The sequence below is a fragment of the Macrobrachium nipponense genome, chromosome 17 (assembly GCF_015104395.2).
Source record: "Macrobrachium nipponense isolate FS-2020 chromosome 17, ASM1510439v2, whole genome shotgun sequence".
NCBI classification, from domain to species: domain Eukaryota; kingdom Metazoa; phylum Arthropoda; class Malacostraca; order Decapoda; family Palaemonidae; genus Macrobrachium; species Macrobrachium nipponense.
The window spans coordinates 26,993,194-27,013,193 of NC_087210.1; the positions used below are offsets into that span (position 1 = coordinate 26,993,194).

Sequence of the window (20,000 nt, forward strand, 5' to 3'; positions counted from 1 at the left end):
ATAATACATATATTAATATATTATATCTATTATAATTCATTATAATATATATATATAATATAATAGATATATAATGATATATAATACCATATACATATATATATAGCGCATATATGTCTATGTATAAATATAACATTTTATTATAATATATATATATATATATATGATATATATATATATATATATATATATATATATATATATATATACATACTATACCACATGATTAAGTCGTCTCTGTCCGGCTAGGATATGAACGTTGCTACAGGATATTTGATGTGGGCCGGTTGACATTATCGCTTCCTGTACATCTCTAACCTTGAGCGAGTTCTGGCACTTAGAGAATGCTAAGTAAGCTTCCAACTGCAGTAGGCACGAAGTTATCTATGACGCAAAACGGGATGGAATGTCAACAAATCTTTGGCGCTGCGAAAGACATTTTACGGCTGACTTTGAATATGACTCACTTCCCTTTCAATGACTGTGATGGCTTCTGTGGTGACAGATGCAGGGTTTTCAATGGATTCGCTTGGGAGGATCGGCAATGGGTCAATTTTAAATAATATCGATGAATTTTTAAATTCATCTTTACCATCTTTGATTTAGTTTTAGTCGTACCCATAACTTCGATGCGCTTCCTCTCCTTCATTTTAGTAACTACTCAGACACAGTTCCTGAGGGTCTTCTTTTAGATGCGACGTCTGTAGATTATAATGAGTATATTGTCATTGTTTCTGTTTATTTTTTCTTTGGTGGTGCCAGTGATAACAATTGCTAAATTACGGTTATCATTATCCGTAGTGGTTTTGTTGGATATTATAGAAGAATCTGCAAAGCTTTGTCAAAGCAATCTAATTATCAGCTGTTGCTAGTCCACTACAGGACAAAGGCCTCAGACATGTCCTTCCACTCACTTTTGTTTATGGCTCTTTCATGCCAGTCTATATATATATATTATATATATATATATATATATATATATATAATATATATATATATATATATATATAGTTATATATATTCGACATCTTGGGCCCGTTTCCTGAAAAATGCATAGTGGTTGTGTCAGCGGAAATGGTGAATTAGTAACTTCGTAGTAAGTCTGCTGTGGTGGGTCCTTTAGCTGTCTCGTAGTCGTGTGGTTGATGAAGGTTGGAAGTTCGGGTGAAGGGAGCAGGGATCTGGCATCTTCTTCCCAAAACATCAGCGAAGAATTTGAAAAGAAATGTATTCTGTAGCTGCCCTTTCTGAAATTGAAAGGACTTGGGAATATATATATATATATATATATATATATATATATATATATATATATATATATATATATATACAGTGTTCTGAGAAATTCAAAAACCTTACATTATTCCTGATCAGTGGCAACTGCGGATAGTTTTACGGAAAAACCACCATTTTCAATCACTCCAACATCGTAATTTTTTTGCCTTTACAACTTCCGTATTATAATTACTCTGTCTCTTAGCAACTGCCAACATACACCACTGATCAGTAAGGACTAACCAGTCAATCAGTCAACCACTGATCAACACTAAATTATTATTAATCGCATTCGAAATATAAGGTTATCTTGTGCTAATCATGTTTTTTAGGCCCTTTTCAATTCCATTTTCATGACTTTTATTTTGATGTGTTGTTTCCCATACTTTTACTTAGTCTGTCTGCCTTTTAGTTTTCTGTAAAAGAAAACTGTTGGTATGACTTTGGCTGTTCTTCCGCAGTTTTTCTGTCCGCGTTCAGATCTTAAAACCTACTGAGGCTAGAGGGCTGCAAACTGGCATGTTGATCGATCATCCACCCTCCAATCATCAGACGCACCAAATTGCAGCCCTCTAGCCTCGGTAGTTTTTATTTTAAGAATTAAATCTAGCCATGATCGTGCATCTGTCATTGCAACAACATTGGCTACCACGGCCTGTTGAAGGTTTCATGAGCAGTGGCTGAGAGTTTCATACAGCAGTTGTATGCTGAACAGGAAACTCGATTGAGCCGAAGAAACTTCGGCGCATATTTACTTTTTTTTTTTATCATATTTGGTCATTATATTCCGTAAGGTCTTTGTTTCCCAACGGAAGAGGTTCCTAGAGTTTGGAAAAACGAAGGCAGACGGTAAATTCCAAGGCTTGATTATGTTGCCTATTATGTTGTCTATGTGGTCTGACGGTCGCATCATCTTATGGTTTAAGAGAGAGAGAGAGAGAGAGAGAATTCTGAAACGGGACCGGTGGACTCAGCGCCGAAAAAAGCGAGGAATCTTATGCCAGATATACTTGAACTTTGACCCGTTGGGAAAAGGCGAGTCCTCCCACGAGAGAGAAGAGAAAAAGAATCATAAAGCAGCAAGGGCATCTATGAAAAGAAGCTTATTCACTGTGTTCGTTGTCTGAAAATAGCCGTGCGAGAGATGTATAGAGGGGAGGGGGAGAGGGCGGCGGGGGCCGGTGGGGGTGAATTCCGTCATTTCCATTGTTAGTAAACATTTGTTTCTTTGTGTCGTTACTTGGCTCCCATAGCTGATGCGGAACCGGGTTCCGTCGTCTTTTTAGTTGCGATACGCGGGAGAATGTTTTTTTTCCCCTGCTATGATGAGTTTTTACTCAGAACTTTTGTGTGTTTTGATATCATGTTATTATTCAAATTCCTGATATGCTTTAGCCTTGAATAATGCGAGTCATACTAACGATTCGTGGTATATTCCCTCATGGTTACCAGTGAGGTACAATGGCTACGAACGCAAAATTTGGGTATGTCGTGCCCGTACGAGGTCGACCCAGGAACTTTTGACATTTTACCTCTGTCCTCCCACACAAAAAAAGGAAAAAAAGGCTGCATGATTTTGATAAGCTGTGAGTGGGCGGGTGAGAGTTTCAACCTGTGACGGAAATTGAGTGCTGAAAACAATCGCAGTTATAAATTTATGTATATTATTATTATCACAGTTAACACACGCATATAGAATATTTATAAATATAGAGTATATTTATATACATACTACATACATATATACTTCCGTGTGCATATATATTATGATATATACTATATCATAGTTATTATCATATATCTATTATATATTATATATAATATAATAAAAGGAGCCCATAAAATGCAAACATATAGAGAGAAAAATACTATATTTGACGTTTTTATGGGCTTCGTTTATTAGATGGAATTCTGTTGTAACAGAACATTTTTACCAGTCACACACATACGCACACACACACACACACACACACATATATATATATATATATATATATATATATATATATATGTATGTATAACTGAATCACGAAAGTAAGGAACGTGATAAATCCATAAATAAAGATATATGCCACGAAAGAAAAATAAACGAAGGAGTATCTGCGAGACCTTTCGACGTTAAACGTCCTTTACTAAGCAGAAACTTTCTGCTTAGTAAAGGACTTTTAACGTCGAAAGGTCTCGCAGATACTCCTTAGTTTATTTTTCTTTCGTGGCATACATCTTTATATATATATATATATATATATATATATATATATATATATATATATATATACATATATTACAGAGAGACAGAACCTTTTGCTGTTTCTCACGATTCCCGTATATCCGTCAGGGAACATTATACCTTCGTACTTCGATAGTACATAATATCGCATCAAGAGTAAACCTAAAGTAGCGGCCTCGTCTCGTCTTGAAACATTATCGTTCTTTGTCGATGGAGTTTTCGATCGACAGCACCAAATCCAACTTTCTCTCTCTCTCTGGCATTGATGAATCGGTGACTTGCTCCGTCAGTGAAAGGCCCCGCCCATCGTTCTGTCTAAATCAACTTTCTTTTTTCAATTCCAGTGGCTCTGATCTAACTTTTCTACTACTTTCTAACTATACTCTGTTTTTGTCATCTGTCCATCCGCCTGTGGTGTGTGCGTATGGTAACACTGCGTCCCGGGCTGTTGATAGTGACGCTATGTGTAAGTTTTAGGTAAATAAAAGGATAGCTGGGTGTACATTTGCAACTGAAAAGGGTTTTAATAATTTACTGTAGCGAATTACACCGTTAATATTCGAAATAGGATATTGTTGTCATTGTTGAATGCAAGCTAAATGTAACTATCTAAAGCACAGCCAAAGTGCATTAAAATCATTGAAGGCTAAAGAACCCCGTTATAAATCTGTTGTAAATAAATGTAGGAATTTGGTTTATAATATTCATATAAATAATGATAAAGTTGAATTTATATGGATGCCTTCCCATGTAAATATATATTATAATGATATTGCAGATAAGTTAGCTAAACAGGAGGCAGAAAAATATGGAAGTGATATTTTTGAATTAATAAGTCTTAATAATATTAAAAGTCATATAAGATCAGTTAGAAATCAAAATGAGCTATTAAACATTAAGCTATTACTGGAAAAGGGAAGTAGTTGTTTATATCATTATTTTAAAATTTCTGAAGGAACAAATGTGACTTATGGAAAACGATCTACTTTGTTTGAAAGTTGGGTTATGAGACTTAGATTGGGATATAAGTATTATTGGGAATTTAATAAAGACAAAAATGTACCTTGTAAATTTTGTAAACAAGACAAAAGTCATAAGTTGTATCATTACGTTATGGAATGCAAAGAATTTGATGGAATCAGAAATGATTCCATTGCAGATCTGAATGAACAAATATGTTTTATAATTAATAATAATAAAATAACTGATTTTATAAAAAAAATGTAAGGGAAACCATATTGTATTTTAAAATAGAATAACTGTGTTATTGGGAAAGGGAAGATATAGGAACACTATACTTCCCTTTTGATGTAAATTATCAATAAGATTTTTGAATTTGAATTTGAATTTGACTATCTAAAGCCCGCGACGTAGTGTTACCATACGCAAACACCACAGGCCGGTGGACAGATGTAAAAAAACCGAGCATAGATTCCTTCCACATATTCACTGCTCTCGCAGTATTGAAAATGTCTGTGAATTCATGTTCAGTTTCTCCCCCATAGTTTGCTCAGTAGTTGGCTCCTGTGAATTGTCATCGTTTCTAATTAATCTTCCAAACCATTATTTCCTTTCCTTTTGAAAACAATCGCTTGTTCAGTTCAGTTCATAGAAAGGTGACCGCTCGACTCCGTCTATCTATGGCCTTGTTACTTTATGTCAAAACCGAGGTGTTCAGAATTTAAAATGCTCCACGGAAATTTTATTTCCTTCTAATACTGGATAGAATCAAAGTCAAATCATTAAATCCGCGACCCTGCCCTTGCTTCTTCCCTTGGTATACTCGTTCTCTCCAACCCAGGGAAGTTTCTCTGTCTCTTTTCTGTTGCTCCTATTTCAGCAAAGCGAACTCAGGATCTCCCCTTGGGTCCCTTGAGCTGAAAGGGCGTTTCTGATTTCGCTTTGCTTTTCCTGACTCTCATGAACTCTAATTCTGCAAGAGCAGGGTAATCGCTTTCTTAGTCTATAGCCTTCACCCTTTTTGCTTCTAATTCTTTACCTGTTTTCTACTGGCTTGACCTAGAAAAGGTCAAACAGGTGTCTGTCCCACTGGCCTTTGTATTCAAAGTGAAAATAAGGCAAACGCGTCCTAATTGCTCTTGCGGTGATATTTTCATTGATTTTACTTTCTAAATAGTGCCATTGCTTATGCATTTTAACAAAATATCCAAATAAATGCAATCCATAAACCATTTAGGTAGGGAGACATGTTCATTGTATTATACTGAGGTTACCACGCCATCAACCAGTGAAATCTGAATGTCATATATCCTGATCTCATTGCTACTTAATTAACGTTTAGGAACATGACTATCCTGATAACAGGAAGTGCGCTTCCGTAACAGAGAGAGAGAGAGAGAGAGAGAGAGAGAGGCTGGTAAATGAATGGGCTATTGATAAATAGCCTTGTAAATATATTATCTGAGTAGGAGGGCCCGTCCTGATGAAGGCCATTTTAGTCATCCAAGTTGCTCCCTGAAGTGGAGGTTATTTTTTCTGGCAAAATTTACGTCAAATTGGCAGACTTATGTTGCTGAGATAAAAGGCAACCATTTAACAAAGTTTCAAGACAAAGAACACGAGTTCACAGCCTTCAGTAGTATAATAAATTTTGCGGGTGTGATTTGAGGTTTTAGGTCATAATTTGTGGTTTCTGTTGTACACACATACATACGCACATATTATATATATATATATATATATATATATATATATATATATATATATATACATATACATATACATATACATACATATACATATATAATATATACATACTTACTCACAAATATACACACACACATATATGTATATATATATATATATATATATATATATATATATATATATATATATATATATATGTATATATATATATATATAAACTGGAAGTGCTGAACCCGAACACAATTGATAATTTTAGACGTAGATCCTAATGAAAGGAAGTAATACTACATACTGTTGCTCATAGTCTTTTTTTTATCTTTGAGACTGATCGCTTTAGAATCTGAAGGTTAATAATGGATTTTCTCTCCACAATGGCTTCCTACTTGGGGAAAATACGACTTAAGGGCGCAGCTGATCACATGAGACGTTTTGTATCGCGGTGCATCCCCCAAACCGGCCTTGGTGAGGTGAAAGTACATTCATTTTGAACAATTAGCGCATGATTATCATTTTTGGCTTGCAGCATCGGTCGAACGCGCGACCACTTCCCCATGAAGTCTTCGCCAAGCTCGATCGTTTCCACAATGTTTTTGGGAGAGATTCCTCAGGGAAGTTCTCTGCCACACTTTTTGTTTTGGCGCTTGTTGTTGGCTCAGATTTTCTCTCTCTCTCTCTCTCTTCTCTCTCTCTCTCTCTCTCTCTCTCTCTCTCTCTCTCTCTTTCTCTCTCTTTCGGCTCAGATTTTTTTAACCGATAGGTATGATGGGTGAAAGAGGAGTGTGGCTAATTAGCTAGCTACCCATAGTAGGGAATAGCTTAGAAAGTTAAGTATTAGTCAGAGCAAAGTAAAGTGTGGTTTATCCACAATTTTATTTGGGTAAGGGTACAATTTTCTTACAATGGCCTTAATGTTAACATACTACGATAATGATTTTGCATTATATTAATATGGTGAATTGTACAGATTACATATCTTAAATTGTATTTCTTATGACCCGAAGTATTTGACCGTTTTCAGTGTGGCGCGCAGCCAGCTGCTATATTTAACGAAGATTAGGCGGGATAGGTGGAATGTCAAGGTTTAGGGTGACTTTTATCTGTAACGTTTTCACCCTACGAGGCAAAAAGTTGTTCTCTCGTTCGACGTTCATCACCGTCCTCCGCCCCGCTCTACCTACGCATGCGCGGTGGTGAGCTTTTACTTACCTGCACCCCCTCGTCCTCCCACCCACCCCCCACCTCTATGGAAGGGAGAATAAAGGTTGTTAGCTCATGTTGCAAGTTGCAGCGATTAGTATTCTCTCAGCTGCACTTCAAGTTGCAAGTTCATCACAGTTTTGCGTGATCGTTTCTTTCCCTGTTCAGGAAATCCATCATGGTAGGTCCTCGTTTTGTTCATCTTTTTTTTTTCCACTTTATATCTTTTTGAGCGTTGTCCATTTGCTGGTGGAAAATATGTGATATTATTTTCCCGGAATATTGATTTTTCTTTTATAGAGGTTTATATATATATATTTATATATATATATATATATATATATATATAATATATATATATATATATATATATATATATATATATATATATATATATATATATATATAGAAGTTCTACAAGTCCGTTCGACTTTTTGTCCTCACGTAGAATTTTTTCGTGATTCAGTGATATATATATATATATATATATATATATATATATATATATATATATATATATATATATATATATATATTTCATCTCTCAACTGGTACCTCCTTACCTATATCCACCACTATGGCTGCAACCCACACCAGTCTACCAAATACCAAGAACCCAGTTAGCTGTTTTGGAGCAAATAGAAATATACGATAAATCTTAACGGTTTCTCGCGTGACGCTCCGTTTTCTCCCGAAACCCAAACCCAGGCTCCGTCGTTAATTAGGCGAGTGTCATAACCACTAGATACGAAATTCTATGTATAAATATGTATGGCTGTGCGTGTCTTTTTGTGTGCGTATATATATCATATATATATATATATATATATGTGTGTATATGTATATGTATATGTATATGTGTGTGTGTGTTTGTGTAAATATGTGTGCGCGTGTACATATATGTGTGTGCATATGTGTGTGTGTGTGCACGTGTGTTGACATGTATGTGTGTCTGAAGATCACGATCTGATTTCAGCTCATTTTCAAATGATTTGTGCGGAAGAAAGGAAAGAAAGAAAGAAAGAAAGAGCAGCCGGGTTTAATTGGATAAGTGTGAGAGGCGCCTTCGTTGAACATCCTTACGACAATTGCATCATGTGACCTTTGACACCTCATTCAGAAAGTGTGTTTGTTTGTAATCGCGGTTTTCTCAGGAAATGCAAATGCTCTTTCGACAGGAATCGGATAGTTTTCACGTGTTCTTATGCGTGGAGAACATTATTGTTATCCATTTGCCAGTGACTTTTTCTACTTCTCTACCCCCAGCAGCCCTGATGTTCTGTACACCCCTTGTGTCACAGTCATTTCTGTTTAATTAACGTTCATAAAACCTTAATTAAACAGAAAGGATTGTGACACAAGGGATGGTTTTTGTTTGATTAACGTTCATAAAACCTTAATGAAACAGAAATGATTGTGACACAAGTGATGATTTCTGTTCAATTAACGTTCATAAAACCTGAATTAAACAGGAATGATTGTGACACAGGGGATGTACAGAACATCAGGGCTCTTGGTGGCAGAGAAGCAGCAGTCACTGACAAATAGATAACGGATGGCTGTCTACGCGTGAATCCTCCGCTGTAATCTAATCAGTACAAAGTTAAGTATATCTTAGTTTAATCAGATAACTGAGCTGATGAACAGCTCTCCTAGGGCTGGCCCGAAGGATTAGATAGTTTTACTTGGCTAGGAACCAATTCGTTACCTAGCAACGGGACCTACAGCTTTGTGTGGGATCCGAACCACATTATACCGAGAAATGAATTTATAATCACCAGAAACCAAAGCCAATATTGGCCTTGCCAGAAACAAATTCCTCTGATTCTACGTTGAGGTAATCACATCATAATGGACGTCAACGCTTACGTGGAGGTACAATTATTTTTACGTTCATGTCTTTTGTTTGCTGCCTCGTTTCTTCTCCGTACCATCGCATCTGTTTCGATGACTCGTTTCACTTTTATGATCAACATAAAAAGAATCTCGGTAAGCGAAGCCACCCGTCATAAATAGGAGAGAGAAATGATAAGGAATGAAGGCTTCGAGAGATGCTGCCGATGTCCTTGGAGGGAGTGTCCCGCTAAGACTCGTGACCCCTGAAGGCTCTCCGTCTTCTTGTTAAGCAGCCACGTTCGCTAATGCTAAACTGCTTTTTGTTGAGGGAGTTCTCACGCGGATGTCTCGTTGGCTTTGGCAGTTTACGAGGGGAGGCACCTCCCTGGGAATCAGGAAAGAGGAGAGAGAGAGAGAGAGAGAGAGAGAGAGAGAGAGTTAGTTAGTTTGTTTAAGCTTTTTACGTCTAACGTTAAAATAGCCATTTATGAATGTATAATTTTCACTGGAATCTTTCCAATTTTGGCGATGGGAAGCTTTAAATTTAATATTTTCTCTTTTATGAATATAACTGAGGAATATATATATATATATATATATATATATATATATATATATATATATATATATATATATATATATATATGTATATATATATATATATATATATATATATATATATATATATATATATATATATACGTATACATATATCCCAGTACTCCGTCGGCTGTGTTTTTTTTTATCAGCCGAATGTAAACAATTGGCCGTGTAGTACATTCTCTTCCAAAGTCACGTACAATTGCTGACATAGCCGCGGTCATTATAGTCAATTACTGTAAAAAATGACAAGTACACTTTGTACGTGACCTGTAAATGCTGGCTGTTTTTAGATCTTTAGTGAAATAAATAAAAACTACTGCGACTACCACCATAATAATAGTAACCTTGAATGAGGAATAAAAACCACGAGGTTGCTTTTGGTTACCTATAAAAGATCTAAACGGATCTGCGTGCTTTTATTTTATATTTCTATAATGATGAGAATATATGAACGATTTATGCAATGATCATATAATAATAATAAGTATTATTATTATTATTTTTTTTTATCACAGTCCTCCAATTCGACTGGGTGGTATTTATAGTGTGGCGTTCCGGGTTGCATCCTCCCTCTTTAGGAGTCCATCACTCTTCTTACTATGTGCGCCGTTTCTAGGATCACACTCTTTTGCATGAGTCCTGGAGCTACTTCAGCCTCTAGTTTTTCCAGATTCCTTTTCAGGGATCTTGGGATCGTTTGCCTAGTGTTCCTATGGATTATGGTACAATTTCCACTGGCATATCCCATATCCTTTCCTTCTTATTTCTATTTTCAGGTCCAGATACTTATCCATTTTTTTCCCTTCTTTCTCTTCAACTCTGGTGTCCCATGGTATTGCGACATCAATGATGTACTTTCTTCTTGATTTGTCAATCAACGTCACGTCTGGTCTATTTGCACGTATCACCCTATTTGTTCTGATACCATAGTCCCAGAGGATCTTTGCCTGATCGTTTTCTATCACTTTTTCCTACATATGGGAGAGATGTTATTTCCATCTATCGTCCTTTGGATATATCTGGTTCTTAGGGCCTGATCTTGTGCCGCTGTTATCATTCCTTCAGTTTCCTTCTTTAGCTCTCCCCTCTGTAACCATTGCCACGTGTCATCGCTGGCCAGTTCTTTAGTCTGTCTCATGTATTGTCCGTGCATTGGCTTGTTGTGCCATTCCTCTGTTCTGTTTGTCATTCTCCTGTCTCTGTATATTTCTGGGTCTTCGTCTACTTTTATCAGTCCTTCTTCCCATGCACTCTTGAGTCACTTGTCTTCACTGGTTTTCAGATATTGCCCCAGTGCTCTGTTCTCGATGTTGACGTCCTCTATACTTAGTAGTCCTCTCCCTCCTTCCTTTCGTGTTATGTATAGTCTGTCCGTATTTGCTCTTGGGTGTAGTGCTTTGTGTATTGTCATATGTTTCCTGGTTTTCTGATTTATGCTGCAGAGTTCTGCCTTCTTCCATTCCACTATTCCTGCACTGTATCTGATTATTGGCACTGCCCATGTGTTTATGGCTTTTATTATATTTCCTGATCGTGTCCTTCATCTCTTGGTGTTTTACTATTATTATTATTATTATTATTATTATTGTTATTGTTATTATTATTATTATTATTATTATTATTATTATTATTATTATTATTATTATTATTTACTTACATGGCAATGTTGCTAATCGTAGTACAATACCACTTTAGCCTTTGGCAGTTTCAATTTATAAAGATTTTCCTGCCTTCTCCCACAGATATAAATATAAATACTTGAATATGCATATCAAATCCAGCTCTGAACGCACACCAATTTACGACTGAATTTGAAAGTGTCCTACGCCTGCTACAGTGCTTTATAGTCGAAATCTGGTAACAAGTAAAATAAAAAACATACACCTGAATCCAGGAGACGTCAGCATTCCTGGTTTTCGCTGACGTCTCCTAAATCCTGGTGAAGTGGTTCTATTTTCTGTTCCCTCGTGTTTATGTCTGCATCACCCTCTCCTATAACTTGTCTCTCTCTTTCCCGGTTCGAACCTTCTTGGATTTATAGTCTGGTGACTATCTTTGAGGCTTTTTAGATGACGATTTGAAAAAAAAAAGTCGTAAGAGCAGAATATATTGATTATCTTCCTTATCTTAAATATCCTGAGTTTCACACTCTTCACTATTATCAGTCACTATCCTTGCCGTAACCATCACCCTCAAGATAAATTTTACCTCTCATCATTAATCTATTACTGACATTGTTCCATTGATATAGTCATCATTGTAGTCATCAGTATGATATCTCATCGTCAGTTGTCAATATTATAAGTAAAGTCTGCAGTTACAAGAACATTTTTAGTACTATCATTGTCTTGAATATTATTGTTGTTGTTCAGTTTAATTACACACGTTAATTAAATTAATGTGCAATCATACAGCTATTGCTTTTGGACTACTGTTCAAGAATTTTCCATTTATTCTTTGTTTCTATTTTTTTATCGCATTCTATTGTTAAGAAAACTCGCAGTCTGTCATATATACTTTTTAGTTTAAATTTAGAACTTTCTCATCATAAGCCTGTGCAATCTTGACACGTAGCTTATAAGATGCGAATTCATTTTACCGTGGCATTAAAAAAAAAAAAAAAAAGTCCATGTAGATAGCCATACTCGGAACACAGGTTTTTACGTCCGTTAGTCCTGTTATCACCTGTGTCAGAAACAGCTGTTTAAACGTCCGTTACCTATCTTATCACCTGTGTGAAAAATAGCTGTTGAATACAATTACAGCCAACTGTGACGAAGGGATCCTGATTGTCATCGAATTCATCACCTATGTGTTCAAGGTTTGGGATTCGACTCCGCTATTCCCTTTACGTTTTAGCAAGTGCACTCAAACAACGCTCGCGCATGCGCATACACACAAACTCACGAAAACTTAAGCATGACAAACATACAACAAAGGTTTTAACACAGTAATATGCAGAGACAGACACTAATCCAGTCGTGACACACGCACACACACATGTTATATATATATATATATATATATATAATATATATATAATATATATATATAATATATACTATATCTATATACTATATATATACATACACTATACTACACATATATACACACACATATATATACATATACATATATATATAACATACATTTGGATAATGAATCTTTCTTTGTCGGACTAATATTACTTATCTCGTTTCACTATCGACAAAGAGGATTGTAGAGGTATGAGCAGACACGGATCAGCCGTGGGTCTCTTCTATATGGGACTTTACCAAAATATTTTCCTATCTTAAAAAAAAAATTACATTGGCTACTATGTTGCCGATTAAACCAGTTATGCATACATACATATATATATATATATATATATATATATATATATATATATATATATATATATATATATATATAAAATAAAAGCGGTCACGACGTTTGACAGTTCTAACAGAAATTAGCATGCTGCTTGTGAAGTCTGTCGTTTCCTTGTTCTTGAGAGAAAAGTTTCATTTTGCATTTTATAGCTAACTCGGGGAGTAAGCCTACAAACTAAATTGTTGTTGTTGTTGTTGTTGCGGGGGTAGGAAAGGTCTATGGAGGTGCCTGAAAAGGTCTGAAAAAGGTGCAGGAATTATAGGATAGGATGTTTATGATTTATTTATTAGAATGGAAATGTAAAAGATAAATAATGCGCATGGTAAACAGTACAGAAAAATGATTCCTTATAAAAGATAGCGTATCTATCTTAATTTTCGTTGATGAAATTTATTTGGTGTACTACTGAATTTAGGCTTAGTTTCTGTTCTATTATTTCGTGTTTCCATTTATAACTGAGTATATATGAACGTGTTTCATTTGTGTCCTTTTTATTTGATCCTTGTTGTTAGTTTGAGTAGTACTAGGTATTAGTACTGATTACAAAGACCACGTTAAGAATATAATGTTTACAACTTATGCGTCTGGGGAAAGTCTTGCACGCGTCCCGAGTAAGCTGGAGGTCGTATCACGCCTTGTTTGTACTCGGAATAATAATCCTTCTCTTCATTTCGATACTGAGTCTCATCTCAAAGGAGAAACCCTGGTCTTGATCTCTTTGCACGATTGTGTGCGTGTGTGTGTATGTTTGCATCAGAGCGTAACTTAAAAACAAATAGTTTGACATCGTTGCAAACAATAGTAGTTCTTCAGACGTGGGCGCAATATTCACCTCTTGCGCAAGGCAGTGAGACAATAGGGCACACCCTTATCACTTCTAGTAGGACGAATAATCCTCATTCAATGACAATAAAGGCTGGGCTGATTAACCTTGATTGATGCGCACTCCATGTTGCATTTGTCTCTGTTTCTACCGAAAAGAATATCTTTTGGTACATGCCAGTTTCCGAAGCGTGGGAAATGACACTTACGTGCATTGATAATATGTCTGTAAGGAGCGCCTCAGTGGCGTGGTCGATATGGTGTTGGCCTGCCACCTCGGTGGCCGCGAGTTCGATTCTCGGGCATTCCATTGAGGTGTGAAAGATGCGTATTTCTGGTGATAGAAGTTCACTGTCGACGTGGTTCGGAAGTCACGTAAAGCCGTTGGTCCCGTTGCTGAATAACCACTGGTTCCATGCAACGTCTAAACACCATACAAATAAAATTAATAGTACGTCTGTACTTTATTATAACTATATAACACACACACACACACACACACATATATATATATATATATATATATATATATATATATATATATCCCATAACCCCAAGTTTCTCTTAGAAATTGATTCTTATACAAAAACAACAACAACTTTTGGAGCCTCAACTCCTAATGCAATCATGTGTCTTTTTCTTCATATATATATATATATATATATATATATATATATATATATATATATGTGTGTGTGTGTGTGTGTGTGTGTGTGTGTGTGTATTATACGTGATTAAAACTGTTCACGATAAGTTTGCGTGCGCCAGACACGCATCAGTTAACAAACACAAGTTTCTCTCGACCTTCGACAATCGACCGCGATAAGTACACAAATCAAGGTGATGAGAGATACTCGTCTTGAGTATTATGTTCAAGAAATCTTCCTTGAACTAATTATTTTGACGAGTTTTCCTTTACGGTGCAAAACAGAAAGAACTTAGGACTTTTTTTTTTTTTTACACAGTTACGCGCTAATGCTTATGAAGATTTATCATCATCGTCATTGGTGGTGCAGCGGAAATGAAGCAAAGGATGATTCCGATTAGGCCAAAATGAGCAGCTTTCTAAAGCAGTTCATTCATCACACTTATGCCCACAGAGAGGGTGACGAGCTTGTTTTTGGAAATGCCAGTCGGAATGATATATAGTAGTAGTTCAACCTTGCCGACCAGTTTAAAATGGAGTTATTCTCCTGAATCATTATTTAAAAAAAGAGAAGTGAAGAAACACACCAACACATACACATACATACTCTTCTCGTGGGACTTAGTGCTCATTCGAAATCCCAGTGTCTTTCCATTGTTCTACCTCATTTCATCTTTGGCAGCCACTTGTTACACAAACCTTCAAACTACTCCACTCACCTTTCATTGGATCCCTTTCCCTTCAGACAGCTCTCTCTCTGTTTGCATCTATTTTAAGAATCCTTTGTTCCTGAGATATAGTATATACTATATCTAATGAAAGGAGACCAGAAAAACGCCAAAATATAGAAAGTACTATATTTCAGCGAATGCTGTTTCCCTCTTCAGGTATGCAATGAATGAGAAAAGGTACAGAAAAGGCGGTATTTATCCCAAGAGGTCCAGCCATCTTGGTATAAATACCCCTTTTTCTGTACCTTTTTCCATTCATTGCATACCTGAAGAGGGAAACAGCAGTCGCTGAAATATAGTACTTTCTTTCTACCTTTTTCCTGTTTTTATGGGCTCCTTTTATTAGATGTTGTAGCAGAACATTTTCACCAGTCATATATATATACGTACACACACACACACACACACACACACACATATATATATATATATATATATATATACACACACACTCACACACACACACACACACACACACACACACACACACACACATATATATATATATATATATATATATATATATATATATATATATATATATATACACACACACACACACACACACACATTGACCACAAACCCCTCTTACGATTTCTTCGTATTTTGGAAAAGTTTGCCACTACGAAGCCAGGGTCAAATGAAGATCTACTGATGCCGGGCGAGATAATGATGTATACCTGGCAATGAAGAAAGGTAGAAGTCTATTTCCGCTCATACATACCTACAAGTACATCTGTCGAATTCAGATACATTGCCTGGAGCTAGGATAGACACACCTTCTTCGCCACCCTAGCCAAGTGCTTATGCGATGATTGCCTTTTTAGCCTGAAATATTCATGTAGATTTTCCTGGTCACTTTTACCATATACGATGCCCTCTTAATTTGTCGGTTTTTTCAGGTTTTGGAAACGCTTGAGCCATATTTCAGCCCCAAAAAACGCAGTAGTCGAATAGTTAATTTATGGTTGCTGGATTATCCAAAATGTCATATCGCGTTGAGCGACCATTTAACCAATAGTCGTCAATCTTACGCTTTTCCATAGTCTCTGTACTGTATACTTCAAGGGTCGTGGGTTTTAGTTCTTTGCTTAAAAGTGTAATGAATCAAACACTTTCCTCATTAATTAATTGATTGGTCACTCACTCAAAAATTAAAAACTTATTCCTTTTCTACACATCTAACTATTAATGATTGCTGATTATATTCATAATTTTTTTCGTTGGTCTTTTAGACGATTTTTTGTCCATTTCTCTATGTTTCATTTTCATTTCCTGTCAATCAAAATTTTGATTTTTCATGAAGGATGTTTGCTCAGTGTGAAATTCATTAAATATAATTGTAATAACACCTCAAGGGTAAGAACTTGTGACGCATGCTACACAAACCTTTACCGTTAAATTCTATACTTTTCAGTGATCGCAGTCACTTCCTATACCTCCCTCAATTGTTTCAACAATTTTATGAATCACGTCTTACATCTTACTGTCCTCGCATTCATTGCGATATGGAAGTAAGGAAGAGGACGATATGAAACAATAAACAGGTAGAGTATAGGAGACATTAGAGAAAATTTGAAGGTATTCAAAGCAAGAAGGTTGAAGAAACATCGTTTTTAGCGATGTCGACACATGCCAAATGCAAGGCGCCGTCAGGTATCATAATTTCTGAGGACAAAGAATCGTTCGTAACGCGGAAGTTAGAACTCGAATTTTGACGAAGGTCATCCCCCATAAGGTGGAGGTCGGCGAGGTACGTGAGTTTTGCTGTTATTCCCTTTATCAAGAACTTTGCACGCTATCCTTACCCGGATATTGGACCTTCCCTGAAAAAGCGGGACGCCATATCTTAAAAACTGACCGTAGAATCTTCTTGAAAATAATCTCGTTATGTTTCCCAAATTCATCATGTTATTGTACTTTCTTCGTTGTATTCAACTTGTATGATATATCAGTTATATCCCATACTCGTTCTTCATTGGGCGAGTGGTGTACGTGCTCGCCTACCGATTCGGTAGCCCCGAGTTCGATTCCCCGCTCTGCCAACGTGGAGTGAGAGAAATTTGTTTCTGGTGATTAGAAATTCATTTCTCGATATAATGTAGTCCGGATCCCACAATAAATCTGTAGGTCCCGTTGGTAGGTAACCAATTGGTCCGTAGCCTCGTAAAAATATCTAATCCTTCGGGTCAGCCCGAGGAGAGCTGTCAATCAACTCAGTGGTCTGGTTAAACCACGGTCCAGATTTGATGTCTAGGCGATTCCCTTACGACGCTCCTGATTGGCTGTTGATAAGCCAATCACAGGGCTGGGCACCCTCAGTCTCTCGAGAGTTCACATAGGTAGGGTGTACGTTCCACCTCTCCTGAGGAATACGTCTTCCCTCAGGAGAGGTGGAACATATATCCTGCCGATGTGAAACTCTCGAGAGAGACTGAGAGTTTCCATACCTGTGATTGGCTTATCAACAGCCAATCAGGAGCGTCGTACGGGACTGGCCTAAACATTAGATGTGCGGTTGATGTGAATCTATTACAGCTCTTACTCACTGAAAGGTTGCCATTGACTCCTATCCATCTTATCAACCCCAATAGGCATTAATATCACTCTTCACTTTACACAGAAATCAGTGTGATTCGAAAATATGTGCACTTTTTTCTTCTCAAACGCGCGCGTACATAAAACTATATATATATATATATATATATATATATATATATATATATATATATAGTATATATATGCATATATATATATATATTATATATATATATATATATTATTATATATATATATATATATATATATTTGGGTAGGTAAATGCAAAAGGGTTGGATTTCCCAAGGGTGTGAGTTACTCTCTTAATCGTCTCCAGGTGTGTCTGTGTGTGTCTGTGTGTGTGTGTGTGTGTGTGTGTGTATGTATGTATGTGTATAAAAGTATAAAGCTAATTTCTGCAGATGATGCAGTACTGATTAATGATAATGGAGATAAACTGCAGTTTAATGACAGAGGTTTTTTTAAGCGCCTCAGTGGCGTGGTCGGTATGGTGTTGGCCTGCCACCTCGGTGGCCGCGAGTTCACTCTCGGCGTGGTTCGGAAGTCACGTAAAGCTGTATATTATGTATAACCATTGGTTCCATGCAACGTCAAAACACCATACAGACAAATTACAGAATGAAAAATTTGGAAAGTGTTTGCAAGATAAACAAGTAAAAAATGCGTCGAAGTTTCTTCGGCGCAGTCGAGTTTTATGTCTGGCAGTGGCCTCAGCCAAGAGACCCATAAGACTCTTAGCCTCGGCCCATGAAATTCTGCCAAGACCTTGGTTGGTGCCTATAGCGCCGCTAAATTTAACCTTAAATGAAATAAAAACTACTGAGGCTAGAGGGCTGCAATTTGGTATGTGTGATAATTGGAGGGTGGATGATCAACATAGCAATTTGCAGCCCTCTAGCTCAGGAGCTTTTAAGATCTGAGGGCGGACGGACAGACAAAGGCGGCGCAATTGTTTTCTTCTATAGAAAACTAAACGTGAAAGTTCATGTGAACAAGGGTTTTGGGGAGTAGGTACCAATGGGTGATGGTAGGATGAGAGAGAGGTGATTGACAGGATAGGGGGAGCGTGGAAGGTAGTAGGGTTTGTTGAAAAAGATTGGGAAGAAACGTGGAGTCTTAACGGAGCCCAAGGTGGGATTGGATGAAAGCGTTGAACCAACTCTCTTCTATAGTAGTGAAGTGTGGTTGTTGAATGCAAATGAAAGAAAATTCATAGCTTTCAAGATGAATCGTTTGCCTAATGCAAGCTGTGCACGTAGAATTAAAATGGCTAAAAATGATGGGATACAAAGGGGAATTGGTAAAAAGGTTAATTAATGCTGTTGGAAGGACGGCTCAGAAAGTTTCGAGATGGTTTTGTCAAGGAGAGCATTAAGAATAGAGAACTGGTGAGATGAGTATATAATTAGGAGGTTTAAGGTGGGAAGAGGAGAGGAAAATGAGGAAACTGTTGGATAAATGCAGGTTGAGATGGAAGGAAGGACCTTCATACCCAGGAGGTGCCGGTGAGAGTCGCTCAACGTTGTGCAGGGCTTTGTAGTCCTGCAGATTTTGCTTCCGTACAGGCATATAAAGAGGCTAGCATTATGGAAGTTTTGTGCACATGGCGCTTATCCCCGATTCAGCAGTTGAAGTATGGATATAGCAAAGACCATTGCCTTTGTCTTTTTCTCCAGATCCACCTACTGTTATTGGAAACGGCTGGATGTTGATAAAGAATGTATGCATATATGTATACTTGTATGTCGGGAGCTTCTGTTGTGCCTCGTCTTCATGTTGCCATGAAATATTGATGGCCGTCATTGTTTTCGGCGTGCTTTGCAGAAACTACTAAATAATAATTTCAGATCTCTCTAGCATTAATGACAAATCAATCATATTTTCTATTATCATTCGACGCCTTCAAATTCGAGGTATATAGGTAGAACATCCGATCTGGATTATTAAAATACGTAGAATTGACGGAATAGCGCCATACCAAAGAAATGTTGCTGCCGCTAAGTCTCGAATGATGAAAGTCCTATGAAGTACAGACGTGAAATCCTTTGCCATCGGTAAA

The 20,000-nt window shown here is 36.8% G+C and overlaps 1 protein-coding gene across 3 annotated transcripts in view; it reads left to right on the forward strand.

Annotated features, from left to right (window-relative positions):
- LOC135196145 (centromere protein V-like) overlaps window positions 1–20,000 on the forward strand; it is a 71,422-nt gene that overhangs the window by 38,685 nt on the left and 12,737 nt on the right. The window contains exon 1 of one of the 3 annotated variants that reach the window (XM_064222696.1): window positions 7,419–7,550. The exons of the other annotated variants lie outside the window; for them this stretch is intronic. Coding sequence (XP_064078766.1) covers window positions 7,548–7,550 — 3 coding nt within the window. The 5' untranslated portion in view covers window positions 7,419–7,547. Of the gene's footprint in view, window positions 1–7,418; window positions 7,551–20,000 lie in introns of those variants that run through there. 3 annotated transcript variants of the gene reach the window in all.